The sequence below is a fragment of the Crotalus tigris genome, unplaced genomic scaffold, assembly GCF_016545835.1.
Source record: "Crotalus tigris isolate CLP2741 ecotype Arizona unplaced genomic scaffold, ASM1654583v1 scf7180000017576.4783729, whole genome shotgun sequence".
Taxonomy (NCBI): domain Eukaryota; kingdom Metazoa; phylum Chordata; class Lepidosauria; order Squamata; family Viperidae; genus Crotalus; species Crotalus tigris.
The window spans coordinates 792094-806061 of record NW_024096487.1 but is presented as its reverse complement, the minus strand read 5'-3'; the positions used below and the strand labels follow the sequence as shown (position 1 = coordinate 806061).

General features: G+C 41.1%; 1 protein-coding gene across 2 annotated transcripts; it reads right to left on the bottom strand.

The window, feature by feature from the left end:
* Nucleotides 1–321: 321 nt before the first annotated feature.
* Nucleotides 322–13626, bottom strand: ACP2 (acid phosphatase 2, lysosomal). 2 transcript variants are annotated; one of them, XM_039357914.1, is made up of 11 exons: nt 13447–13626; nt 12774–12869; nt 11087–11173; nt 8194–8346; nt 7782–7880; nt 7582–7671; nt 4352–4484; nt 4173–4261; nt 3788–3894; nt 2874–3049; nt 322–2781 (listed from the first exon to the last, which is right to left on the bottom strand). In XM_039357914.1, exons 1-11 carry the CDS (start codon nt 13564–13566, stop codon nt 2645–2647), a joined length of 1287 nt encoding a protein of 428 aa, XP_039213848.1. In that variant the 5' UTR covers nt 13567–13626; the 3' UTR covers nt 322–2644. The 2 variants fall into 2 exon arrangements, with proteins under 2 accessions (XP_039213848.1, XP_039213858.1); XM_039357924.1 differs by having other exon boundaries at nt 322–2715.
* Nucleotides 13627–13968: the final 342 nt, after the last annotated feature.

The window sequence follows — 13968 nt, the reverse complement described above, 5'->3', positions numbered from 1 at the left end:
CTAGCCTCAGAGAACTAATATCATGTGGCAATCTGTTCCACTGTTAATGACATGTACAATCAGGAAGTTCTTGATGTCTAACAGGAGTCTCCATGCTTGTAGTATAACCTAGTGTTCTGTCTCTAGGGAAATAGAGTAAGAGCACTCCCACTTTAATACATAAAGAAATCAAGATTGGATTATTTACTGGGAAGTTGGTCCCATGTCAGATTCCCTAACTATAATTGACTTTAATACAAAAAAGTTGCCATGGTTATATCTTTTCTTCTAGTCCAGCTGCTAGAAATGTGCAAAAAGAGGACACAAAAAAAGGAGGAAAAATTCAGTCCAATCTTATTTTTTAATGAAAACATTAAGAAAGTGATCGAGTGAATTACAGCAACATTTAATCTCAAGAAATAAATTGTTTTCCTCATTTTGTACCAAAGCAAATTATTTCCCATTTTATTTACAACTTAGCTTGCAAGAAATTGGCATATAAATTGACTTGATTCATTTCTGGAAGTGATTTATCTGAGTTTCTCTTGGCTCTATCTTCCATCCTGCCCTGCAGGAGGCATAATCATACAGTTTCAATAGAAAAATAAGACAACTTCAAATGGAATTGGGTAAATTTTTGGCAATTGTCTTGTGTACTCTTTAGTAACAGGATACTAATGCAGTGGCTTTAGAGGAAATGTAATGTGAAATGTTTTGTAATGACCAAGCTGGACTTTTAGTATCTCCTCAGAGTAGGATTGCTACTGTTTCAGCCCAGGAAATACAAAACACACAATTACATTTTTTACTTTATATCTCCTGGCATTTTTGTATACTTAGATGTATTTGATTACAGTAAGTAACCAGTATTGCTCTTTTTAAGAAGTCTATTTTAAGGAAAAAGAGAATGGGATTTTTTTTAAGGGTGGGGGAACTGTACTCAGCATTTAGTCCTGATATTGCAAACAAATTGACGGGCTGCATTCCAGTTGAAGATATAAAAAAAGCATCCATATGGTAGAAATTTGCCCTGCAGGGAAATATAAAAAAGAGAATTTTTATGGAACTTGTTAGAAAGCTTGGAGCAATAATTTTAGAGTGTGGGGTTTTCGTTTTGTATTTGAGAGAGGGGTAATTTAAAAAGTGCTTGGTTTCTGGCCTATGTGGCAATTATACTATGGATTCTTATCTTCAGACGCCACTGTTCAAGGATGAAGGAAACACATTGCACTTCGGGTCATATAGAATTCAGATCTAAAGGAAAACACTGTTCTCTGAAATGTGAACTAACATTTTGTTTACAGTTAAGAAATTGGCTATATCTTATAAACGAATCTTTGAAATGATAGCCTTGTGATTTTTATATGCCATATATAATATTTTTGATGAGGTAGTACATTTTTCTCTTCATGGAGAGGAATAAGAAAGACATCTGTGCTGCCCTGCATTGTGTCAAGTAGGAATATACAATCTGAGGTGAAGCACAATCAGTGAAGGCCAAAGGAAAAAACTGGGCCCAAAGTTAAAAGGGTTTAAGCAAGAGCCAAGTAAAAATGCCTGGCACCAGCATCAGTGGATTGGAATGCACTCAAGGGAAGATTTGGGAGATGCTGATCTCCCAAATGTATAGGACCCTGTATCTTACATAACAATAGAACCTGCTCAGTTAAAAGTTATCTCATCTTCAACTTCAGCAGCATGTTTCAAAATGAAGTTTAGGAATGTAAAACCAGAGACATCAATATTTCTACCACAGAGATTTGAATTAAGACCTTTAAAGTGTGTTCTTAAAGCACGTGTTCTTTTAACATTCTTCTTGTCCAGAGTATTGTGCATGATGTATCACAGGTATGTAAATAATAGCTTGAATGCATATATTTGATCAATCCCTTTCCAGTTAGAGGGCAGGGAGGAATCTAATGCCACTTGTTCTATCTCTTGAGTATCTAAAGACTAAGAGTAAAGTACTTAGAGCAGGGGTCCCCAACCCCTGGTCTGTGGACCGGTACTGGGCCGTGGCATGCCAACAACTGGGCCGCACAAACAAGCAAAGCCCCATCTGTGGGATGCAGGCAGCACACAAAACCACGCATTCTTTGGTCCGTGGAAAAACCTCCACGAAACTGGTGGATCCAATTATGGCAATTTCTGTTGAGTGAATTTAAGATTTCTTCCTATGGCTGTTTTGTACAATAGAAACCACCATTTTGTTCTGAATTTCTGACTCGATGGAAGCAATTGGTTATTGATGGTTTAAGCATCATGCCACTGTCACAGTGTAAAAGAGAGTTACAAGTGGCAGCTACTAGACTGAAGGTTTTTTTTTAAGGAGCAGAGAGCCACTTTTTGTGCCATTTTTAAACAATTAAGACAGGATATTGAGTTTAGAGAAAGAAAAACAACCTTCTGAAGTGTTAAACTGATCACACGCTGAGAAATAGCAATCTAAGACCATGTTGGCATTTTACTCCTAGCAATTAACTTAGCATTATGCTGTGGTAGATAGAATGCATCTGCTAGTTGCAACATCTCCATTGTCAACCCTTCTGCTTCAAAAGCCGTGATCAAAATCAGTCAGGAAGATGTTTAGTCATTGAATGAGGCCCCATTTGTCCCTGAGATCAGCTGTTTCCTCTTGCTGCCTCAGGAGGGGCTGAAGCAATTGTCAAGGCTGTTCCTCCCCTTCATTGGAAAGATGGCTGTAGCCAGGAGGCTTGGGCTTCACACAGAAGAGTACTGTCAGGAGCAGAATGGTCATTAAGAACAGGAGAGATCCACAGACAGCCAAAATCACAATAAATTCTGCAAAAGAATGAAACAAAAAAAAACCCATCCTGATTATAATGGTTTAATCTTACATGAATCTTCCTTCAGATTCTCCCAGCCTCACTCACCTGTGTCTTTCATTGTGCTTATTATCTGACATTCCTGTTTCCAGTCCTGTGAAATAACTGGCTCTGTAAGTTGCAGGAACTGAGGCAGGGGGCAGCGCTGGTTACAGTCGGGAAGCTGCAATTCATAAGGCTCCTTCTGACTCTCATTCCGAAAGAACATCTCCACTGTAAACTTACTGGAAGCAAGACATATGACAGAAACAGGTATTAATAGTCCATCCGCTGTTTTATATCACATTTTCTATGGGAACCAAGCACTGAAGCATGCAACTTCTATCCAGCCTTTTAATCTCTTTTGCAATACTAGAAATCTAAAAAGGTTAGACCAGTGGTTCTCAACCTTTCTAATGCCGCGACCCCATAATACAGTTCCCCATGTTGTGGTGACTCCCAACCACTTATACATCACCGGGTGCCAGGGGCGTGGCCAAAGAAAGGAAAAAATGGCGGACAGCCTTGTTTGGCGACCCCCGTGAAATGGTCGTTCGACCCCAAATGGGGTCCCGACCCACAGGTTGAGAACCACTGGGTTAGACCATTACCCGTTTGGAAACAAGAGCACTGTCTTTATGTAACTTAGCTATTTCTCTGGTATATTTTTGTATCAGATCACAGGCTATCATGTCAAGTGGAAATAGTTCATTATTAAATATTGTGTCCACAGCTGTATCAAAGCACTTGCATATGTTTATGGCTATTATTTCATATCCACATCAAAGCTCATTAGCACCGGTGGAAAATGATAATTGTTTTCAACAGATTGGAAAAGGTAACTACTCTATGGATTGCTCTGAAGATTGTCATTCTTTTTCAAGCTCATTTGTCTTTTCTGAGTATATTTTGAACGTTAAAGTCCAGCACGCAGCTGACTTTGAGTACTTATATCCCTTTGATATCCTGAGCAAAGCCCTCACCCGTCGTCTTCTTGGTACAGTTCAAATATATGACATGAAGCATATGGCGGTTGTTTCCCGTTGTAAACATTCAGAGCTGTCTGCAGTGCCGCAAGAGTGGTGTCGTGCTGAGGAAAGAAGAAGTACATGAATCTTCCCCTTAGTGTGCACAGAAGATAATCTAAAATACATATTTTAAATGAAGAATTTCCTGAACTACAGTGGGATGAAAACAAAAGGGATTCTAGAACGTAATTAATAGTTAGCATTTGTCCTTACAACGAAGAGTATTTCATAGTGTATTACAGAAGGGGAGATGTTGACAGTCTGTGGATCTGGTTTTTTGCAATGATGGGAGAGGATAAGATCAGAAAACTAGGTAGCCAACTCAACACACCAAACTTACCGCTGAGTACATAAGCATTTTAAGGTGGTGGGGTGCTGAGTCTTTTGTAGCTAAGGTAAGATTCTTCCTTATTTGAGACAAAAGAACTCCTATAGTAAGAAAAAACAACAACCCTAGATCATAATCTCTTTTAGACACTCCCCAGGCATTACTTGAATAAATATTTATTCTTTACTTACCACCCTGCAGACGAGCTTTCTCCACTTGTCTATGGATGCCAAAAAGGACATTAAAACTGAAATCTTTTAACTCCTTCAGTTTAGCCATCACCACAGGAGTTACCCATGCTGGAAGATGCATTTTGTGCATTTTCTAGAAAGACACCACAAGAAAAAGGTTGGTTGCCCTTTGGAGAATGAATGTAAATATTCCTAAAATCACAGAGCTATGTCAGCTTAATACAGTTTTGGAGTGGTGAAGGAGAAGAATAATGTACAAACCCAACATCATTTAGTAATTATTAAACAGTAGCCAATTTTTCATCAAAATATTAATAATAGCCCCAATATCCAAATGATTTAATATTTGTACATAGGGTTATAGACTTTCAAGTCAGAAAAGTTTATTTCATATTGACTATGAAAACTTTAAATTTGACAAATAAGTGCTATTTTTTCAGCAGGAAAACTATTTTTGTAGCCATTTTAAGAATTTAACAGGGCTTAACATCATTTGAAATAACAACAACAACAACAACAATAAAATTGGAAGGGACCTTGGAGGTCATCTAGTCCAACCCCCTGCTCAGGCAGGAAACCAGTCTCTTCTTAAAAACTTCCAGTGTTGGAGCATTCACCGCTTCTGGAGGCAGGTTGTTCCATTGACTAATTGTTCTAACTGTCAGAAAATTTCTCCTTAGTTCTAGGTCAGATTACATATTTTTAGATATATTTTCAGGTGTGTGCGTGAGAGAGAGAGATTATATATTTTCTATAGCAGTGTACGCGTGTGTAGGGTCACAGGTACTACTAAAAAGTCACTGAAGTACAGGTAATCCCTGAGTTATGAGCATTCCCTTAACAAACATTTGAAGTTACGCAATAAGCACCCCCTAACTTTTACGAAAAAGTCCCGAAGTTACGAATGTTGCCACACCATGGCAGTTTTTCACCCTTACGAATGACTGCAGTGGCACTGCAACATTCACCCTGGCTATTCCCTCCCTCTTCCCCCCCCCCGCCTTGCGTCTCCCTAGGCACTAGGCCTATCGATACCTTGCAAAGATCAAGAGATTCTTCACTCCAGGCCTTTGATGAGTTCGCAGAGAATGGAGGCCTAAAGTAATGTAAGATCATGCAAGATCAGTGGCATGAGACCTCACGCTACTGATCTCGCGTGATCTCACGGTAGTTTAGGCCTCTGTTCTCTGCAACAGAACGGAACAGAAGCCGGGGGAGGCTTCCGCATGCCTCCAGAGGCTCGATCTGGGCATCAGCCTTTTCCAGGCTGCTGCCGCCCAGAAAGGAGGCTGGGGGGGGGCTTTAGCAGGCATCCAGAGGCCTGATCAGCACGTCAGAGGCTTTTTCCAGGCCACTGCTGCCAAGAAAGGAGGCTGGGGGAGGCTTCCGGAAGTGTCCCTCTACTCTTGCCGGAAGCAGAGAAAGAAACAGAAAGGCTTCACAAGGTAAGTGACCTGGCGCGTCAGGATTGGGTGGGAGAGCAATTGTGCGGATCCCAGGGGAGGGAGCATGAAGTATCTCGGGGGGGGGCTTGGGTGGTCTGAAGTCGGTGGCCTGTTCCATCACTAGGTCCTTCATGGCCTTCCCAACCCTGAGATACCTCCTGTTCACTTAACGAGCCGCGCATTCGCCCATGCATTAAATTAGCGAATGCGTGGACGAAAGCTGGGAGTGAATTGTGTTCAAGGTATGAGATTCACTCCTACGAATCCTCGAGTTACGAATGGAATGGGCAGGCTCCAATACATTTGTAACTTGAGAACGATCAGTAAAATGTTTCAATTGGCTTCCCTCAAATTATTCTGTAAAAAAAAGCAGCAGGGGGATGTTGAGAATATGGAATTGGGTTTAAGATGAAAGTGTGATATGATACAATATTACTGCTGACAAATATTAAATGCAGACTAACTTCATTTCTATTAGTCATGTTAAAGGAACCTGTCAATTTAAAATCAAGTATCTGATTCAACCTAGATTTTCATCAATTTATCACTCTAATTTATGAAGTAATATTTCCACTTATCGTTATTACTGTTAAGATCATCGATTAGAATTTGGATCTTTTCCATATTATCGGCTCCATGAAATCAAAAGTCATATCTGGTGGTTTGTAAAGCTATGTGACTAAGATCCCCTAATCTGATATAATCCGAAGTATATTTGCATGAGGATTTTTTTTTCTGTTGCACAGATCGGTGTCTGTGTGTAAGTGAGTGAGTTCTCTTTCTATATTAACTACAGACACTAATATTAGACAATATACCTGTCAGCAAGAATATGGAGAACAGAATTTATCTATATTGCAACAGTAAAGCCTAAATGAAAGGAAATAATTTTCTTTTATGGAAGAATATACAGAGGTTTTACAGCAGCGATTCTCAATCTTCGTGTGACGGCGACCCCATCACACGAACGCGCCGCGCATGCGCGGCACGCATGCATGGCGCCGCCCCCATGTGCGGCATGCATGCACGGCGGCGCCCCATGCGTGGCACGCATGTGTGGCGCCGGCCCCTGGGGGGAAAAATGGCGGATCGCGTTGTTTCGCGACCCCCGTAAAATGGTCGATCGACCCCAAATGGGGTTGCGACCCATAGGTTGAGAACCGCTGTTTTACAGGAATACAATTTAGACAGAGAAGGCTTTCTCATTCTGACCTTCAGTCATCACAGCCTTTTATCATTTATAAATGGTATTAAAAACCACATCAGAGTTTTACCAGGTAGTGAAAGGCGTGCTAGAGGTTTGGAACAATGTACTTATACATACTTCTGGTTTCTTTCTGTAACCAGTTTGCAGGTTTTCTGATAGAACAGAAGCTGCTATTCAGAAAAGGGGAAGGTAGTATTGTGTATTTTTGGTTGCACCACCAATACCGGAGGGTCTCTTAACTTTTCAGAGTAGATTGTCTGAAGGGGGATCAATAACAAATACACTCATGCAGACGTACTCTTCAAAGAGAAGATGCACTCACTTTCAGTAACCAAGTCATATATCAAAAACCTTTCTTATAATACAGTTATTATATGCATGGTATACCATAATTAGAATTTGAGCAATAACAGAAGTACTTCTGAACAGCACAATCACATCCTGAACATTTTCCACCAATCTGTGATATCTAATTTAAGTAGCTCTTGAGTAAGAGCATAGGTAATTTCAAACACTACCAAGGCAATAATTTTAAAAAGCACTGAAAGCAAATGATTAACTTATAACACAAAACGTACCTCACAGAAGAGTGCATCGTGCACACTCCAGACAGATTCAAGGGAAACATCCTGAATTCCTGTCATGTTTGCTACCATTTTCAAGAATTGCTGTAGAAGTAAAAATATATATATATATTCTATCTTTCCATGATCCCAATAATTATATAAAGAAAACAAAATATCATATGATGTACAAAAATACATAGAAAGCAATATACCATATTCTGGAGGGTCATATTTATATACTCTGGTGTCTGCCTGGTCTCATTTTGCAGCTGTGCATAACGGGGACAGGGAGATAATGGAAACCGCAAGAGCTGGAAAGAGGCAACATTGATATTAGATTAAAACTGGTAATTTGAGTACAAATGCCTCTTTATAATCACTAATTTCATGACAATCTGCTTCTCTAGGAGCTACATATCTTAAGCAATTTGTTTTGGCTAAGAAATCGCTGGCAGTTAAAAATCAGAAAGAGTTTCGTAGCCCCTTTTAAGACTGACAAGGTTTTATTAATAAGGCATAAGCTTTTGTGAACATCAGATTCCACTGCACTTCGCAGCTCTCCTATAATAGCTGGGAATTAAAGCAAAAAGGCAGAAGAGAAACAGACATGTTAAAGTGGCCCACCTTCTCCATGTCATCAGGTACAGTGTGTACAGGGATAGGCTGCCAAGAAATATTGGGATTAAACACTTGCTGCGCATGTGGAGGATACAGGCCTGCCAGATTTGCCTCGGCACTCATCAAGGTCCGATCAAAATCTGTACTGCGAACAAAGATCTGCCAGAGAAAAAAAGCAAATGGAAGTGAATTATCTTAGTGAAGTGATGGCGAACCTTTTAGAGACCGAGTGCCCAAAAACTGGCCCCACTCCATTTCCCTGCTCCGCCCCCGCTCTGCCCACCCATCCCCCACCCCGCCTGCCCACAGGACCACTCCCCGCCTCCAGGGCCTGCCGCAGATCGCCCAGGCAGCCCAGCAGTGCTATGGTGGCCACATCCTCTGCCCATGCCCTACAGCATCAACTGCATGATGGGGCGTGAGGGCAGAGTCTTGTCTACGCTGCCTGGCTGCCATGTCCTTGGCTGAGCTGCTCCATGTGGGCCACGCTCGAAGACGACTCTCCTCCAGAAGGTCTGCTGGTGAGGAGGGGGTTGCAGGGGGAGGCAAGGCTGGGGCAACGGCATGTGTGCCCACAGAGAGGGCTCTGAGTGCCGCCTCTGGCACCCGTGCCATAGGTTCGCCACCACTGCTTCAGTGTCACCGTTTTTACTGTACTCAGGCTATCTAAGAACAAGCGTAGGAGGTCTATTTTAATCAAGACCACAAATCTTGAGCTGACAACTATTTCGATCCAAGAGCTGTGGTTCAAAGTGCAGCAGCACAAATGTTCAATCTATCCCTCCGTTATTCATCGTGCACTCAAAAGTGCTGTTATGGATGTGAATACCTTTTCCCAGCGACCTTGCATAAGAATTCGCTATAATCTAGAGCAGTGTTTCTCAACCTTGACAATTTTAAGGCATGTGGACTTCAACTCCCAGAATTCCACAGCCAGCATTGCTGGCTGTGGAATTCTGGGAGTTGAAGTCCACATGCCTTAAAATTGTCAAGGTTGAGAAACACTGATCCAGAGCAACAAGATTGGGAGAGGAAAAAGCTATGAAGCTTCCCATTTCTTTCAAGTAATGCTGCTTCAGATGGTTAAGCATCTGAAAGGATTATTGCGGAGAAGAAAAGAAGGAAACAAGAAATTTCTTTCAGGGCTGTTAAATGGTGATGATCTGGTTTTCTACGTCTTCTAGTGATTGTGGAAAGCAAAAAATTTATAAGGCTGTTAAAGAGTGCAAGCAGAAAATAATAAAGATAGAATAATGCCAACAAACTTAATTGAGGAGTCCAAGCTATGCATCTCAGGAAAAAGACTTTTAGGAGCAATTGTGGTTTTGATCTGGATCAGCTTCCAATTTCACAGACCAATCAAGACACTTTGATACACATGTAATGGCTAAAAAAAAATACTCCCCCAGCTGTCTTTCAGAAACACGGATGGTCACTTAATTAAGTTCTCCACTTCTATAGTCTATGGATTTCCCTGAGTTGTAAACTTATGGGAAATGAGCTGTCCATAGAAATAGGAATTGGCTTTTTCTTCAGGCATGTCCACATATTTGTGAATTAATCTTACAAAAACAACATTGTTCTTGACCAGAACACATTGTGCCATAAGTAAATAGATGTCGGGTGAATGGATATATGTGTCAAAACAGTTCTTTGAAAAGGGAATTACTCTTTGATGGTCCAAGCAATCTAAATTAAATATTTCTGAACTATACTGAATAAACAATACTGAATAAATAATTGGGTAATGGTTGTGGAATTAGAAAGGGACACTGAGTCCTTTGAATGCAATCCCCTGCTCAGTGCAAGAATCTTAATTAAAGCATTCCAACAGACAACCATCTGTGATCTGCCTAACACAACTAATGAAAGGTAGCTATCTCTGAGTAATTGATGCATTGTCATTGTTAAAAAGTGTTTTTAAACATTCAATCAGAACCTGCTTTCCTAAAAATTCAGTTACTCTGTGTCTTGCATATTAGGATGACAGAGAACACATCTTAACCACCTTCTGTCTGACATTCCTTCAGTTATCTAAAGAATGCTGTATCTCCTTTCAGCCATCTTTTCTTAAGGCAAATACCCATTTTAATCTTTCTTCCCTGGACTTGGTTTCTAATTCTAATCATTATTGGTCTTCACTGAACCTGTTCTGATTTCATTAATTTCTTTATAAAGTGATGCCTGAAACAGGATTCAAGGTAGGATCACAGAATAATGTGGAGTGATTGGGTCGTATAATTGGACATTATATCATATTGATGAAACCTATATTGGGTTTCCAATTTTTGCACCCATATCCCCACTGCTAGATTAAACTCAGTTTCTAATCATCTACTTTTCCAGACTTTTTTTTCACAAAGCTAGATATCTTCCACACTAAATGTGATTGTTTCATTTCTGTTTCATAAGTAAAGAACTATATACTTGTCTTTTCAGCTCATTTCTTTAGATTGCTCAGATTATTCTGAATTTTATTTTTGTCCTCTACGGTAAGGGTTTCCAATCTTGGCAACTTTAAGATATGTGGATTTCATACTGGCTGGGGAATTCTGTGAGTTAAAGTCCACAATTCTGGGAGTTAAAGTCTTAATGTTGCCAAGTTGTAGAGTATTAACTATCCTATCCAATATTGTATCACCTGTAAACCAATAAGTTTTACCTCCATCTCTTTCTCTGAGACATTTATATGAATACTGACTTAGCCCTCTTCCTTGTGGGACATCATTCAATGTCTTTCTCCAATATAACGTATCATTATGCAACAGATTAAACTAGGAAATAAAATTACTATACATACCTCTTCCCTTTCAGGGTAAAGCAATATTATGCAAAATGCATGAAAGGAGCAAGAAGAATAAGGTGTACTGTTACTGCTAATCATACGGAATGCACCAACCTCTTGCCTATTGTATGAAGCATTCAGGAACCCATAGTAACGCCTACGAAGAGCTCGGCCCAGGTCCCACTGTTGCTGCATCCCTTCCTATTCATATCAATGGGGACAAATTAACAGTTAAGCAGGCCTTAACTGCTATTTTACAAAACAGCACAGAGTAAATAAAAAGAATGCTTTACAGCTCAGATGTTTTCAGTGGAGGAAATGTGAACAAAACAACTTACTAAAATGGAGAGAACAACCCCTCAAAGATCTGTTTTCTGTCCTCTTTCCTTTTTTAAAATTTTAGGTTCTTACAATATAATAAACGTATTAGTTCAGTGGTTCTTAATCTGGGCGATATTGCCCCCCAGGGGGCGATTTCATTTTTCAGGGGGGCGATGGAACAAAAAGGGGCGACGTGGGGCAAAGGAACGAAAAGGGGGCGATATGGGGGTGATGGAGCGAGAAGTTTTGGGGACACTTTTGAGACTTTTTCGTACAGTGAATCGCTGTATATCTGTCGTACAAAAACATCAGATCGCTGCTATTAGTGGATTGAATTGTGTTTTCAAATGTTCCTCCAGCTAGCTTCAGTACAGAACGCCGTACATATGTGAATACGCATCGCTTATCTTCATGTGCGTTGCGCACAGCCTCTACCCATACAGTGCCATGCCATTGGCCAGAATGGGCAGTGATGGAGGGGGAGCACTTCTTTTGAAACATCGCATGCTGAGTGGCTGTCCCCTATGATGTCAGCTGTAATGTTGACGTCACAGTTTGAGTTTTCACTTCATTTTCGAATTTTTGTTGTGCTCTGTAAAACATTTTGTGTGTCTCTTTGTATTGTACTTTTTTAGTGTGCACTCCAGTTTGATATTATATTTTCTTTGTGTCTTTTTAATCCTTTTTACAGTGTGCGTGACTATATATACTTAACTCAAATCTTAATTTAGTTTCAGAGTTTTCGTCTTGAAATTCTTAGTTCCTGCATTGAGGTTTGTTCTTATGCCCTTTTTATATTTCTTTTTGTGTCTTAAATTTCACTTGTAATTCAATCATTAAATGTTACTGTTTTTCTTTTTGGGCATTTCACTTTCTTGCAATTGAATTTTGTTTTCAGTGGTCATTACATTTAAGTGTTTTGAATAAAAAAGATAATAATGAAATACATGTATCACGAAGTTTGGGAATAAAGTGCCAGGTGGCATCAAATTTTTTCACACAGTTGAGATATGGGAAAAAGACTGGAAATAAACCATTTGCATCGATATGTCTTGATGACAATTTTAAAGAAAACAAAAAAAGGGTTTGCATAAATTGAAGAATTATTTCCTATGTTGTGATTGAGAGATTATGTTGGGGGAGGGGGGCGATGACAACTTCCTCATTGGCTCAAGGGGGCGATTTGTTCAAAAAGGTTAAGAACCACTGTATTAGTTAATTCTAACAACTGATAAGCTCCTTAGATTTTGAGTAATACTACTGCTTCTTGGGATAGCAAAGAAAGTAGGAAAGCTGTATAAAAAAGCACTCCAGAAGGGAGAGGGGAAAAAAACAACAAAATAGGAAATGTCAAACTGTTGCTACAAGTGCCTACCTGACACTTGTTGACAGAGCAATTGGCTCTTCATTCCTCGTTTCAAAAAAAGTAGTTCCCTTTGCCTTTTAAAGTCCCACTGCAAATTTATTTTGGGAGTCCCACCTGAGACAGCTGTCCAAATCCCTGGGGCCAGGCGCTTTCCTGATAGGGATCTCGGGGATATGTCTTCACCGGAGAGCGATCTCCATGCCGATACAACTGGAGGAAATCAGAAATATATGTATTCTGCGTAGCCCATTCCCATGCTTGGGTCAGTTCTAATTTAGGTTTGGGGAAAATGTTATTTAGCTTCAAATGCGCGCGGGGTGGGGGAAAATTTGCTGTTACTGGCCGGGATAGCCGTACCGGGCGACTAGCCTCTCCCGCCGCGAATCCGCGGTTAAGCCCTTTCAATCATCCCTGGATTCTTCCCTTCCAACGTTCCCGCAACAAGCAAAATGCGGAGCATGGCAACGTTTGGAGGGCAACAATACGCGAAGAGTTCACCTCCACTCAGACCAGCAACCTGCAAGGAAAAGGCAGGACGCAACCCAATGCAGGGTCCCGATGCCACAAAAGCGGCTGGTCAAGGCAGCAGCGGCGTTGGCGTTTTTCTGCCAGATTACAAAGCGGCAGGCTTTTAAAATGGATCCACGGTTAACTTCTTGGCAGCCCACAGATTCGTCTCCCTTCCCTTTTTCCTTAAAAACCCTTGGGACGTGTCACCTGAACCCAACGATTGCCCGCGGGCACCTCCACACTTTGCCCCCTCCCGCCCGGTTTGTTGGCTGCTCACCAAAGTCACGAAGCGGAGACTCCGGCTGTGGGCGATCGGCGGAGCTAACGCCAGGATGAAGCCCAGTGTAAAGGTAAAGGGTAGCCCCCTCCAGTTGCAGCGACTTTTCCCACCTTCCATCTCTCTTTCCGCAACCACCGATGTTCCTTCTTCGACCTCAGTTCCTGGGACAAAGTGAGCATGCTCCGTTTAGCAGCGCATGCTCAATAGCAGCGGTTGAAGCCGCTGTCGTTTTTTCCGAGAGAGAGAGAGAGGTTTTGTAGAGAAAGAGAGAGAGCGATCGGGGAATGATTAGGCTTGAATAACAGAATTGGAAGGGACCTTGGAGGTCTTCTACTCCAACCTCCTACCCAAGGCCCTATCCAGGGATAGGCAACCTTGGCTCTTTTATGACTCGTGGATTTCAACTCCCAGAATTCCTGAGCCAGCCGACTCAGGAATTCTGGGAGTTGAAATCCACGAGTCATAAAAGAGCCAAGGTTGCCTACCCCTGCCCTATACCATTCTGGAAAAATGGCTGCC

Excerpts from the sequence above, each read along its gene's own strand:
- ACP2 (XM_039357914.1), bottom strand. The coding sequence starts at position 13,566 with ATGGAAGGTGGGAAAAGTCGCTGCAACTGGAGGGGGCTACCCTTTACC. Across the intron at positions 8,347-11,086 it reads CTTCATACAATAGGCAAGAG|ATCTTTGTTCGCAGTACAGA; the intron begins GTTGGTGCATTC and ends TTTCTCTGGCAG. Across the intron at positions 2,782-2,873 it reads AAGCACAATGAAAGACACAG|AATTTATTGTGATTTTGGCT; the intron begins GTGAGTGAGGCT and ends ATTCTTTTGCAG.